The sequence below is a fragment of the Stylophora pistillata genome, chromosome 7 (assembly GCF_964205215.1).
Source record: "Stylophora pistillata chromosome 7, jaStyPist1.2, whole genome shotgun sequence".
NCBI lineage: Eukaryota > Metazoa > Cnidaria > Anthozoa > Scleractinia > Pocilloporidae > Stylophora > Stylophora pistillata.
This window is the reverse complement of record NC_142525.1, coordinates 290,001-304,042: the sequence shown is the minus strand read 5'-3', so window position 1 is coordinate 304,042 and position 14,042 is coordinate 290,001. Positions and strand designations below refer to the sequence as shown.

The 14,042-nt window shown below is 36.8% G+C and overlaps 1 protein-coding gene and 3 long non-coding RNA genes across 17 annotated transcripts in view; 2 read left to right on the top strand and 2 right to left on the bottom strand.

The window, feature by feature from the left end:
* Window positions 1-1,161: 1,161 nt before the first annotated feature.
* Window positions 1,162-3,629, bottom strand: LOC148726010 (maternal protein exuperantia-like). Its single transcript, XM_088726986.1, has 3 exons — window positions 3,491-3,629; window positions 2,901-3,239; window positions 1,162-2,361 (listed from the first exon to the last, which is right to left on the bottom strand). Exons 2-3 carry the CDS (start codon window positions 3,163-3,165, stop codon window positions 1,565-1,567), a joined length of 1,062 nt encoding a protein of 353 aa, XP_088583112.1. The 5' UTR covers window positions 3,166-3,239; window positions 3,491-3,629; the 3' UTR covers window positions 1,162-1,564.
* On the top strand, window positions 2,109-4,808 carry LOC148726009 (uncharacterized). Its single transcript, XR_015989383.1, has 2 exons — window positions 2,109-2,246; window positions 3,423-4,808. It is a non-coding gene; the product is annotated as an uncharacterized LOC148726009 (long non-coding RNA).
* Window positions 3,588-14,042, bottom strand: part of LOC148726007 (uncharacterized) — a 15,357-nt gene continuing 4,902 nt past the window's right edge. For 2 of the 14 annotated variants that reach the window (XR_015989370.1, XR_015989371.1), the window contains 9 exons: window positions 12,044-12,125; window positions 11,841-11,896; window positions 11,597-11,691; window positions 10,791-10,908; window positions 10,353-10,408; window positions 9,823-9,971; window positions 9,415-9,478; window positions 8,733-8,836; window positions 8,324-8,395 (listed from right to left, as the gene is read on the bottom strand). This is a non-coding gene — a long non-coding RNA (uncharacterized LOC148726007). The other 12 variants (XR_015989369.1, XR_015989372.1, XR_015989379.1 and 9 more) reach the window with 11 other exon arrangements.
* On the top strand, window positions 12,673-13,838 carry LOC148726008 (uncharacterized). Its single transcript, XR_015989384.1, has 3 exons — window positions 12,673-13,006; window positions 13,310-13,368; window positions 13,723-13,838. It is a non-coding gene; the product is annotated as an uncharacterized LOC148726008 (long non-coding RNA).

The following is a 14,042-nucleotide window of genomic DNA, read 5'->3' as shown; positions in this document are numbered from 1 at the left end:
CTTTTATGCAGTCGAAGAGCTGTAGAGCTGCCTCACAGGGGGACATTGAATTCCACAACTCGACGGCCGCGAAGTGGAAATCCACTGCAGACTTCCGGATCACGCACATTCTTTTCATTTTCTTGTCTTACCAGAGCATTACCAGAAGCTTTCAGCCGATTTGCGGCATTCTTATTGCAAATAAAAGCTTTCGCTCTGCAAAAGCGGCCCTTGTTTGTTTTTCTCACGCTAGCATGAAGAACGGCCGCCATCTTGGATGTCGCAATGTTATGCGCAGAAAAGGTTGCGTAGTGCAAAACAAGGGAATCGCCTTAAGGTAATTCCCTTGAAATTGCTCTACTATCAAACGTTTTTTGAAACTTGGTATGATTAACATTCATGATATAAACATTAAAAAAATGTAAAAAAAAAATGGGGTCACCGTGCTTGTTTATGCGTCGGCAGGCTAATAAAATGGGCTATTTTTATTGGTTGTGCGTTAAAAATTCGAATCACCTTCCAACTGAATTTAGCCTTGGTTACTTGAAAGAAACAAAATTTTATTTTGAAATTGAAGGTTCCTTTATCAAAATAAGCGGTATTGCTTCAGTTTAGCTGTTTTTGATTGCTCGGTTGTGGGGATTTTGCCCTTTTTCGGACAGTTCCGTGGTTAGCATGAAGTCCTCGCCTTGGCCAAAATACACAAAGTACGGAACTATTTTCCAAAAAAAAAATGTTCTACCGTCAAACTTCTTTTATTCTTCAAATATGTTCTTTATTAGATTGTTCATAGCAAAAACCTGAAAAAAAAATCGGGTGTCACCGTGCTTGTTTCCTCACAAACTGCCGTAAAAGGTGGACATGGTTTTCAGATCGTAGTCAGGATGAAGAATTTGCACGGTGGGGACTGGGACGAGACAAAATGGTGTCCATCGTGCTCGAAGTATGCACTCGATAATAAGCTTCTTTTCGGTTGTTTTTATGTGTTTGATGTCACCAACACAGAAATTCATACTTGGAAAGGGTGAAAAAATAATAAAAAATGAGGTAAGTCAAGATTTGATGAGATTTTGAAGTTATAAGCATATAGTTGAAACAATTTCGTAGCGCTGGCGTTTTGTTAATTCCAGTGAGCTAGGGTTCGATTTGTTTTGCTTGGGCAATAAAGGTTTGACAAAAAACTTGAAGAAAAGACTGTTGATTCGTATTTATATTTATATTTATCAATTTAATGGCAACATAGTAAACAAAAGAGAGAGAAAAAGGAGAAAAAAAAATGCCATAGGGATAGTCCTTAAAGGAGTCAAGGGCCCCATGCTAGACAGACAACCCAAATTCTTTGTATTCTTTGTATGTTGTCTTGTTTGGTTTCCATACACAGCAAAATGTGAATTCTTCACCCATCACTCTAACAGGAGTGATATATACAGTACAATGTAGTATACTCTGAAAAATACGAACTGCACTTTAAAATTTGCTTTTTATACTTCAGAACCACACTCCAATGTCTCACTGGTCCTCATTCTGACTACTACATTTTCCGTGCAAAAATTATTTCAAAACATTAATTGCACAAATCACAATCTTAATTTGCAGTATCTGTAAAGTACTGACATATTTGCACCAGCACCCGCTTGTTTGAGGAGACTCTGGGTTTGTTGTCAAACCTCTCCATCAGAACTTGCTTCACCCCTTCTTCCTTGCCTCTTTGGTATACCACTCTCAGGTGAGGGAGACCCAAACCTGAGCTTGCACACTTAATGGCCATTGAGGCTGAAATGTACTTCTCTCTAACTAATGGCTGCAGGGTATTAACCAGAAGTTTCTTTTCTTTTAGGAGCTTCTGATAGGATGCCACCCATGAAACTTTGAAGCTGTGCTTTTGTAGCAGTTTGACATTTAGAAACTTGTTCACCAGCTGGTAAAGTGTTTGCACATCTGCAAGAGCATTGTGAGCTTCATAGGATTTACCCAGAAGACCTTGTACCAGGTTTTCTTGGCTTTGGGATTTCCTTTCAGGAAGCAATTCCCTGAATGCTGAAAGAGGGTCTGTAAAGCCAGAAACTGTTTTAACTAAGTCATCCATGACTCCATTTTTCTCTGCTGCTTGCACCAAGAACCTGGCATCAAAGGATTTGCAATTGTGTGCTACTAAAATGCAAGGCATTCTTGATTTGAGCCACTCAATGAAGGTCTTCAGTGCCACATCAATTGCAACAGCATCAGTTATTGGCTTCCCATCATAAAACAGTATTGCTCTTTGGAAGGTGAGTTTGTTCACAGCAGATGCTTCTGGTGATAGTACATTACGAGGCTTGATATAAATAGAGAACTCATCATTACCATCTGTTGCTGCAATTTGTAGGATTTCAGCATCATTACCTGTTTTAAGATATTGTAATCCAATTAATACTTTACAAAGATATTACAAAGAAAAATGTAATAAAAAGGCTTAGTGCATCTATGCAGGGTATATCTAAAATAAAAATAGGAGTGATTTCTGAACACCTGTCCTGCTAATTTGCATCTGACCTATTTTCTTTGAGAACAAGGCATGATAAAACAAAGGAATCTATGGGATGCAAATTAGCAGGACGAGTATTCAGCAATCTAGCAAAATAGCAAAACAATTCCATGATTAAATATAATTATTCTCTAATGTGCAATTCCAAAACACCCTGCTGGGACAAACATGGTTATATTCCAAGGCTGTGCTCTAACAGCGCCCAGTGGCCCCTGGCGCCTTACTTTTCCACTTGGGTGACTCGGAAATTTTAGTTTTTTTTTTATACAAAGCATATGCTGGGCACCCTAGATTTCACAGTTTCAGAGCACTGGGCTCCATTCAATTTTCCTTAGAGCACAGCCTTGTATTCACTTTGTTACTTTTTTGCCAAACTTCACCCTGCAAAGCTAATTACCCCTTCCAGATGTTTCCAAATCAAATATGATTTGATGATAGTCTTTGGTTAACGATACTTTCTCAATCTTTGAGGCTGCAGGTGGTGCTGAAATTTCCTGAGCAGCATCATGTCCATCAAAGCCCATTCCAGAACTATACTGTTGTCCTTCTCTGTTCTCAAGCTGTTTTGTCTTTTTCAACTGCTTCGCTTTCTTCTCAATTCTTTTCTTCTTGTACTCTCTTGTTTTCTGTTTCTGTTTCAAAATTAGTATTTTCTTGTCCATTTTCTTTGCAAACTTTAAAGAATTGCCTGGCTCGACCCAAGGGGAGCTAGCTTCTTAGCATTTGAAGCATAAACCTAAATTGAAGAAACAAATGGTTTTTATTCACTACAATTTGGTATCTCTTAAAGCTTGTGAAACGGAAAAAGAGGTTGATAGTCCTCTAACACTTATAGCGTTATCCCTTGCAGTTATTAATTTAATTTAGAATACAATCATAAGCACTAACACTATTTTCTAAGAGTTGTGTTCCTCTACAGGTAAAATGGTTGGCATTGGGAATTTGTGAGGAGCGAGCTGTGCCAGCATACATGTACACTGTACTTACTACTATGATCTTTTCCAGTGACTGCCTCAACCTTTTGTCCATCAGATCCTTGCCATGGGGAAGGCCTCTGTGTTTGTAGGACGCAGGACTTTTTAAGTAGCCACACCAGTCGCCACAAGAAGAATGGTCACCATGAGCATGGGGCACAATAGAAATGTTTTCCTCACCTTAAGAAAGTATCAACAGTGGTGCAAAGACTAAAATATAAAGTAAGAAAATTTGGCTAAATTACTTACACTTTCAAATGATCCACAACAAATTAAGTAAAGTTTCTCATTCTTTAAAGTCCGTACAAGCACTGGAAGTGTCTGCTTACTATTGTTTCCCAGTCCTAACTGACCATACAGTCCTAAGTAAAACAAACACCACAAGATACATACCTTAATGTCTTTACAAAATCAGAGACAACTAACCTAAACATCATTAAGGGATTAACATGAGCCAGGTAGTTCTGGAGAGCACAATGTATGTAGAGACAAAAAGTGTCCAACTACATGGATTTGTATTTTATATTCAGCCTAAACCATAAATTAAATCTGAGATCCAATAATACTAGCTTATCACTGGGAGAGTATCGAATTATAACACTGCTTAAAATTCAACACAGGGTTTTGCCCGATTGCCCTTCCCCTGTTAATCTCCAAAGTTCAAATTTCTAAAAAATGCCTTGCAGCCTGTACGTTTCCAAAATGACCACAATACAAACCAATTTGAAACAACATTACAAATTAAAGGAAATTTCTGTGAACTGCTTGACTGTATTTTCATACCTCCTCCAAATGTGAGGATTTGTCCTTGAAAAAAGAAATGATTTAAACAGGGTTGGAAAACATTGCCTCTTCTATTTCTAGTAATAAATAGGTGAGGCCACTGTTCATATATTAAAATTCTAACATGACTCTCAGGCTAGGACGAATCAACCAAAAGCAATTAATCATTCATTGTCCAACCTCTATGTGATATCTTTTGTTTCTTTTCCCCCCTAGCCTCTGAACCAAGTTTGAATTTTTAATGTAACAAAAATGGCTTATTCAAGTGTATGGCTCTTCCTTGATGTGGGCCTTAACAAGTTCTTTCATAGCAACAGTCTTTTGTCTCATAACCCAGCTTAGTAAAACTTAGGTCAAAATATAATATTTGGTCAGGGCACAAAACCCACTAGGTGGGAAACATGGTAAACCATGGCCATCAGTTTGTGTGCTGAAGAATATTACTAGCACTCTGTGTTTCATTTTGTTCAAAAAGAAGTGATACTTATGAAGTTTTTCCTCTTTAAATTAAGTTTTTCCACTTTAAATTAATAAGCCTCCCTCTAAGCCACCCCCCCCCCCCCCCAAAGTCCGTGGAATAAATAAGCTCCCCCCTCCCCCGGGAAGGCTTATTATAGGATTTATGGTATTCAGGTGCAGATTGAATTGACTTTGTAACAAACCAAAGCCAACCTAAGCTGTAAGTACTGCACTGTGTGAATACCCAGCAGCTAGTTTGGTCACTTGATACTGATCAAGTGCTTGCACATGTGTTGGGAGGAGTGCATCTTTAATGCTACCCACTCCTAACTGTCCATGGACTCCCCATCCCCACGACCACACCCGGTGATCTGCTCACAGAGCCATGGAGTGATAATGTCCACACATAACTGCTATACATTTGTTGTCCGATAGCTCGGTAATGTAGACAGGCCTTGTCTGTTGCTTTGTGTCTCCTTGGCCAAACTTTCCTCAAAATAACACAACATTGAGATAGAATAAATATATGAAGTTCATATATTTTGAACTGCAGTATTAGATACGTATGATGCACGATCCTTGCAGTAGATAGCGCTATTTATGCAATAGCGAAAATCAGACCTGAAAAAAATCAGGCCTGTACAGGACTCGAACCACTGATCTCTGCAATACTAGTGCAGCGCTCTACCAATTGAGCTAACAAGCCAACTGGGAGCAGGCCGATAAGTTGGTTCGTAATAAACCCGTGAAAGTGATAAATGAGATAGAATAAATATATGAAGTTCATATATTTTGAACTGCGGTATTAGATACGTCTGATGCACGATCCTCGCAGTAGATAGCGCTATTTATGCAATAGCGAAAATCAGACCTGAAAAAAATGTGCGCTATTGCATAAATAACGCTATCTACTGCCAGGATCGTGCATCATACGTATCTAACACCGCAGTTCAAAATATATGAACTTCATATATTTATTCTATCTCATTTATCACTTTCACGGGTTTATTACCAGCCAACTTATTGGCTTGCTCCCAGTTGGCTTGTTAGCTGAATTGGTAGAGCGCTGCACTAGTATCGCAGAGGTCAGTGGTTCTAGTCCCGTACAGGCCTGATTTTTTTCAGGTCTGATTTTCGCTATTGCATAAATACCGCTATCTACTGCGAGGATCGTACATCATACGTAACACAACATTGTTAAAAAAAATTATCATGTGAATCAGGAAATTATTTCTAAATGCATTATCTGATTCAAAGATGTTGTGATCAAAGTTGAAAACGACTACCTTAGAAATGGCATTCAGGTAGGGCTCTGCCTTTTTATCCTTCAAGTCCCTATAATATCCATATAAATTATCACTCAGTTAACAGGTAGTGAGATACTTAAACTTATGTAGAGATTGCTATCTTAATCTAACGTAAAATTCTTGTAACTAATTTACAAGGAAATGTGTAGCAGTTAGAGGGGAGAATTGACAGTCAGACTTTGGGGTTAAGTTGAAGGGTTAAAATCAAAACGAACATCTTGCAAGGATGCTGATAATATTTGCATTGATAAAGTTGTATTTCTTACCTGTCCATACTTTGATGATGCCCAAGAATACACCTATGTGAGGGAAAATAATCAAATTAATCACTGACGCATACTTCTTGCCAGCTGCCCTCGCATCAATGAATCAAACTGTATCACATTGTACTCAGAATAGAGATTATGGTTAATGGTTCCTGCTTAAAATGAAAGCAGTTCTTCATTTTTTTTTCTTACTCATTGTAAATAATTCTTAAGTTTGATAACATTAATATTTAAATTGTTGTAGATATATTTAAATTTGTAAGTCCACATCAGCTTTTTAGCTGCCTTCTTGTACTGACCTACATGAAAAATAAAGTATGTATGTATGTATGTATATAACTCTGCTAGGAATGTTCAGCCCCACTGCATACTACTCACTTTGAAATTTCAACTCTCTTGCTGAGGTGAATAAGCTAAACCTCTTATCTTGATCTTCTTGAGAGCTAGCAACATGTTAATTAACCTATTGACATCCAGTGCGCCCATATGCGCCCATGGGGACCCACACCCTTTCTACGCCTTGTGACATCATCACTTTTAACCCTGGAGCATGAATTTGAGCACCTACTTGAACAGGTTGAAAATATCTTACAGACAATACTTGAACTTGTCAGGTTTCAAAGATTAATTGTTTGTTTATACTTCACAAGATCTAATTAATCAGTGCAATAAAGGCAGAACTGGTAAATTCTAGAGCATAGAGAAATGCACTGTGTGAGGTGACCTGGTTTGGCCAGCAAATACCAACCAGACAAAGAAGCTACATTCCTGATCAACCTGTGCCACAGCCTAACAATCTTAGTTCCATTTGATATATTAAAAAAATCCTACATAATGTACCATCCCATTATTAATTGGAAATCATAAGTTTAATCTATCTTGTTCTCTATAAAAAGTGGGAGTCCAATCCTGTGATCACCTATATCTGAATTTACAACTACGTAACAGTAACCTTAGAAAGATGTTACATTTCATCTTAAGTCACAAGTGTGGGGGAAAGAAAAATTTTTAAGTCCCCATGACAAATCCAACCTCAGACCTTGGGACTCGGTGCTCCGATGCTTTAGCACGGAGCCACAGAGACTCTATGGTGATCAGCAAGGCCCATTACAAAGTTCATATAGTTCATTAGTTTTTTTATCGGATTTATATTTTTTTTCTTTTTAGTTTTCGGGTTGCGCCTCACATGGGATTTTGTTTCTGTTTCGGCAATCTTATTTGGTCCTTTTTTTAAATTTCTTTTACTTCTGTATATTCATAACTTATGAGACCAATAAAGTTGATAAACATATATGACATGTGTCCTGCATACTAGCTGCTATAGGATCAGCAATATTTTTCAATAATGACACTACAAGCACATAGGCAGTGATGAGTTAACATTTGGCAGACTTTCTTTGTCTAAAATATAACACTCAATTCTTCAGAGATGTTTTTGGCAACACATTGTACCGTATTTATGTATGATCCTCGCAGTAAAGAGCACTATTTTAATAAGCAATAGTGAAAATTACACCTGAAAAAATTCAGGCCTGCATGGGATTTGAACCACTGACCTCTGCGATACTAGTGCAGCACTGTACCAATTGAGCTAACAAGCCAACTGGGAACAGGTCACCAAACTAATTCACCATAAACCCGTAAGATGATAAATCAAACTCAATGAATATATGAAACTCATATATTTGAACCGCGGTTGTAGAAACGTATTTATGTACGATCCTCGCAGTAAAGAGCACTATTTAAGCAATAGTGAAATTCCTACCTGAAAAAATTGAGGCCTGTACATTGTACCTTCCTTTTTGTGATCTTCCCCATGTGTAAACATCTCCCGATGAACTAACAACAGCCGTGTGTTGTTGGCCATAGGACAAATGACAGGCTTGAACAGGAACTCCATTGTACTTTCCTATTATGAACAGAACCAGTGATAATGATATCATTACATGGTCTGAATGGAAGATCATCTAAAGTACCATAGAATGTACTTCACTATCAACCACAATTTGAGAGCTTTTATTAATACTTGAAATTACCCTCTTCCTTCCCAGATCATTTTCAGAAGCTTGGTCTCCTCCAGTAATGCACTTAAATGCTGCAACTCTGGACACAGACAACAGAGAAAAGTATCAATTACAATATCCTTTTAATTAGTTATTAAATCTTTTACAGGCATAATTATTCTTATTAACCCTAATTTCAAAGACATCTGCAACATCTTATTTGAAGAAACTGGGCTTGGTTAGATGGCTCCTAACTAATCCAGGATAATTTTTTTGAAAAAATGCCATCTCTCTCAAGGAACTGGAGATGCAAGCTGAAACATGGAAGTAAATTAACCATTTCTGCCGGCAGCTTTCTACTTTTGACATCCCCCAGCCCTCAATATATAAAATTATAAAAAATTTAATAAAGAAGATAAATAACATGGGACACACACCTTGCATCAGCATCCAACTTATCATCTCTGAGATAATTTAAAACCAAAAGACAACATAAAAACAGCTCAATCAGATCATGCAGGGAAGGTTGCTTATGATCCTCCTATATCACCGAAAGTGAACAATTAAAAAATAATAAATAATAAATAATAAATTAGCAATGGACATTCTACTGGGTGGCTCTTCTTGTCCACTGTTCCAATCGAATTGGAATTTGGAATGTTGGTTTTTGCGGAGGGAGGTAAACAGGAGGACCCAGAGGAAACCCCCAGAGCAAGGACGAGAACCAACAGCAAACTCAACCCATATGTGACGCCAAGTCCGGGAATCAAACCCAGGCCACAGTGGTGGGGGGCAAGTGCTCTCACCACTGTGCCATCCCTGCTCCCCTAGGAACAATTCAACATTTATTTTAAAAAGTTTGCAGGAAGTAAGATAAATGGATCTTTTGAATCTTCCTTATCTTGTTCCAGTTTAGTTTATAGTGTTCATAACAACAGTTTATCGTGCCCCCCTGCCAACTCTCATTCACTTCCACTAAAACTTCCATTATAATCACTGAAAAAAAGTTTCATCCTTTGGACATTTCAATGATTCTCTGTTGGATGTGTGTGGATAAGTTAATTACAATAAATGAAATAATATATTGTCGAAGAAAAAAAAAACATAACTCATGCAGACCTGTCTGAAACTGGCAGTACTTTCAAGAGAAATCACTGAGCTGATTGAGCTTCCAGATACAGTCCTAAAATTAAATGAAAGTGAAACATCCTTATGAATGTAAACCCTTATCAAATTACCACAATAACCACCATCACCATCACAATCTTAAACCATTCATACCTGTATTTCACAACTGCTAACATATGATAGTAGTATGCATTACAACTGATTCATGGTATATATAGTGTAAATCATAATCTGTTCAGTAGTCATATTTATCATTAATCCTATCTGAAAGTTCCTTGAAAACACCTTCAAAGCTTTTTATTTATTGGCTTTAGTTGTTATTCCCTCTTGACACTGACAGTTAATACAGTTTAAATTTCTGATTAAGCTTGGTCGTTACAAATAATGACAAATTCTTACCTCTGCCTTGGAGGTCTCACTTAACTTGCCAAGGATCTAAATGAAGGACGAGATGGGTCCAGAACTCGAGCAATGTGTACCAAGCTTTCTTCATTCAATGAAGTCAGATGACAAAGAGGGAACTTCAAATGACTTAAAATAATTTCAGGCTGCAAATCAAAGGAAGGCACAAAAAATTGGTTTAACTCCCATAAGTGATGAGACAGGACTTAATTCTCCTTACAACATCAATATTATATCAAGCAGATGAGTAACGAGAATAACGAAACATATCAATGAGGGGATTATTAGTTGATCTAATACCAAATTCTTTAAAGTTACACTATAGGAAAAGAATAGCAAACAGTATGGAGAATTTATTTACTAATACATTCTTGGGAGGGAAAGGGTTACTGAAGAACCAATAAAAATGCAAGCATTCAGTTGAAACTTTCCTCTTATCTTCAAGACATAGCTGAACCTCAAAACAAAAAGTACATGGAGCAAATTTAGGCAGATTATACCTATGAAATAATTTTCACTCACAGTACCTAAGACAACAGAAATGATTCTGCATCCTTAGGATCCATACACTGTATAAAAGCACCTGTTATCCGCATACAAGGTAAGTATGAATTAAAAATCATTACAAAATAAAAACGAACCCACTTCAACTGCCACCTTGTTTTCTTTATTTCTTATTTGCTGAGCTGGCATCTGCTACTTTAAGGATGAACCTTGTACATATTACATTGTCAGTGATGATGGTATGAAAAATAAGAGTCAAACGCTTTTACAATTATAAAATAAACAAATCTTTATCAAAAAATTCATGCATCTTACCAAAAAAATTTGACCTCTTTCAATTCTAAAAAGAGAATTCTGAACAGGTCAACTCAACAGAACACTGTGCAAAATCATCTCGTGAATGCCCCTTCATTGAACTATTCAATAAAGTGCTGCAATCATGTCTTTCTCGCCATTCGCACCTCTGCTGATAATATCAGTGAAACCTCTAGATGCCAACTTGCCCTGAAGTTCACAAGAAAGATGAAACTTTCCCTTCTGTGCAAGCATGTCCAGAGTTTCAGCCATGAGACCTCTTGCCTGTGAAGGAAATTCAACTGATTGAGATTCAATTCATGCAGCCTTTCCACTAAGATTATCTTGTATTCTGCAACATCACGCAATACAGCCAAAACCACTAGTAAACTGTAAATCATCAAAACTCAGGGTTACTGAGTTACTTTCCACGATCTCATTCAGAAGGCTTCACAAGTCTCAAGTGTCTCCATAGGCTTTGAAGTAAGTGAAATGTTCTCCAGAAGTAGCTGCACTTTTGCAGGCTTCTGGTGTTTGAAGCACAGTCTATTTTAATCCAACAAAGCAGTGAAACACCATAGTCTTGTTCAAAAATAAATGTTTACCTTTGCCTGCACCTAGTGTTTTTTATAGCTGGTCTTTAAAAAAAAAAACCTCCAGAGAATGCTACAAGTTAGTATCTGCCCAGTCAGATCCTGCACATAAAAACCATTTGCAAGTGTGCAGTCCAGATTAGCTCACCAAAAAAAAAAAACCTCCAGAGAATGCTACAATTTAGTATCTGCCCAGTCAGATACTGCACATAAAAACCATTTGCAAGTGTGCAGTCCAGATTAGCTCACCAAAAAAAAAAAACCTCCAGAGAATGCTACAATTTAGTATCTGCCCAGTCAGATACTGCACATAAAAACCATTTGCAAGTGTGCAGTCCAGATTAGCTCACCAATCCCCTTCCCCTTCCTGCCTCACTAACCTTGGCTACATCAAACATGAAGTTCTTGAGACCACATGCTGACAGCTGATCTAAGGCCGTGAGCTCATCATAGTCTAATTTCATTCAGGAATTGGCTGATGGAGACATAAAGATGTCAAAAAATAAAGTACAGTGATCAATGGATGAACTTGTGCTGTTTAATTAACTTATAACTTACAGACATTAATTATAATAAGGAAAGTATTAAAAAAAACCCAATTCATTTCATTACTGAGGCCCATACCTGAATGCTTCAGAGAGTGTATGTTGCTGAACTGTATTTCCACTATTATACAAAACCTGAAAATAAAATTAAAGTGATGTTACATTTTGAAGTCTGTTGTTTCAGTAAAAATAAATGAGGCTAACCAGAGGTAATTAACACTAATAACATAGGGTAAAACACCTTAATAAGGATTTTCTAAAAATGTATTGCTTGACAAGAACCTGTTGTATACAGCAGAAGAGCGCAAGATTGGATAGCCATTTTATTCTCTGCAATGTGATCATTGTGCTTACTGCAGAGTGCCTTGAAAAAGCAAAGAGAAGGTATGTTTACATTTTGTATTAATTCTGATATTTCATCAAACATTTTACATCTAACATTTTTATGAGTGTCACCTTGAATGGAAAAGAAAAGAAACCTCTTTTTGTAAAAAACACAAACTCACTTCTACCCTTCAAGTGTTACCTTATTATAGGAAATTAATGCTGCATGGATTTAAAGCAATTTAAGCATTGAATTTCTTTCCAGTTCTCATAATAAACAAGTCATCCTTGATTATTTAAGCTAAAACCTTTTACCATGTACTAAATACTTAAGCGACCAAGGTTGTTAGGTCAAGATAGCTGGATAATTTTGCCTTTTTCTTTTCTGCATTTTTATGGATCTCTCCTCCTGTGCTACAAGCAATTAATAGGCTATCTTTCCTAGCTCTCAAAATAAACAAGTCATTTTTTATTCTTATTTTAGCCACCAAATCCTTTTACAACTGATGAAAAATTTTTTAATTAGCATGCTTGCTTGGTGAAGATAGCTAACTATTTGCCTGTTTTTTGTTTTTTTTTTTTGTCTTTTTATGCATCTAAGCTTTGTCTTGGTCAATAAAAACACACACCAAAAAAACTATCGATTAAGTTAAAGTAGCAATGAAGGAAAAACATCCTATAAAAAGCAAGTTGTTATGACGACCAGCTGTCAGATGGATTAGATAGCTTCATACAAACCACAGTGACAATGATGAATAAAGCACCCAGAGCATTAGTTGTTACTATGTACAGTCTCATTTGTTATCAAGAGCAAGATAATTTTAAAAAAGCTGAAATATTTCTTTAGATCTTTCTTGTTATTTTTCTCTTCAGTTTCACCGACAAGTTCAATTCTTATTGATGTAGCACAGTTGAATTCAGGTGAGATCAGATGTTGTTATTTTCATGAATGATAAGGGTTGTAGTGAGAATATGTAAACATAGTTGTCATGTTACCCTATCTTTGTTGAGTTATTTTTGACAAATATTTTATAAAAGCAATAGAGGACTTTATCAACTTTACAAAACCTTATCTGAACACTTAGGGATTACAAGAATTCTTCATAATTATATGCAAATCTGTAACTGTGTCTCTCAACTCCCCACTGAGTGTTCACTGTTCACGGTGATCATTCCAGACGTCAAAAGGTTAGCCTATTTCTAACGATTTTGAAATTCTGTCAGGTGTGTATCCAGCACTACCTCCAGTCACTGAGGTGGATTTTAGCCTGCTGCTTGATCAGGTCAGTGACTAACTGATAAAAACTATTGTGCTGTGTATTGAAAAAAATCATAAAGAGATCCTTGGAATCATTGGGGCTGCACCTCTTTAGCATTGAAAGCACAATGTCTCTCTACCTGTAGAAGATCAGCGGAGCTATTAGTTATAGCTTTAGAGATTAAGAGACCTTGGATGTTGCAACACAAATTTACAAGTCAACATACAATCTGCATCTTTATGATTTTCTTCAATACTACGAGGATCGTGCATCATACTGCATGTAGTTTATGTTTCTGTTTATCAAGTGTACCTTGATTTTGTTTCAGTGAGTCCCTTTTTCCCTCTCAGCTATAGAATTCTTTATTTTGTAACACAGGCTGAATGGGAGCTGACATTACACTATATTGTCGCTTTTTCATCTGTGATAAAGGATTCTGTCACTGGACTGACAATGTTTATTAAAATCAATTAAAGTCCAATTTCAATTTCTAATCTATTAGGTCTTGACAGTATGTATTAGGTTTTTTAGATTCTTAATCTTAGAGGCACCTATGTATTTTGAACAAGCTCTACGAGCTCCTTGACGCTACGTGGGTAAATAAAGTATTGATTGATTGATTGAGTCACAAAATGTCACTATTCAGTCAAATAAGGTCAGTACATTGTGTGTTTCAGTAAATGAGGTGTTCATACTGT

Excerpts from the sequence above, each read along its gene's own strand:
- LOC148726010 (XM_088726986.1), bottom strand. The coding sequence starts at position 3,165 with ATGGACAAGAAAATACTAATTTTGAAACAGAAACAGAAAACAAGAGAG. Across the intron at positions 2,362-2,900 it reads TTTGGAAACATCTGGAAGGG|GTAATGATGCTGAAATCCTA; the intron begins GTAATTAGCTTT and ends ATCTTAAAACAG.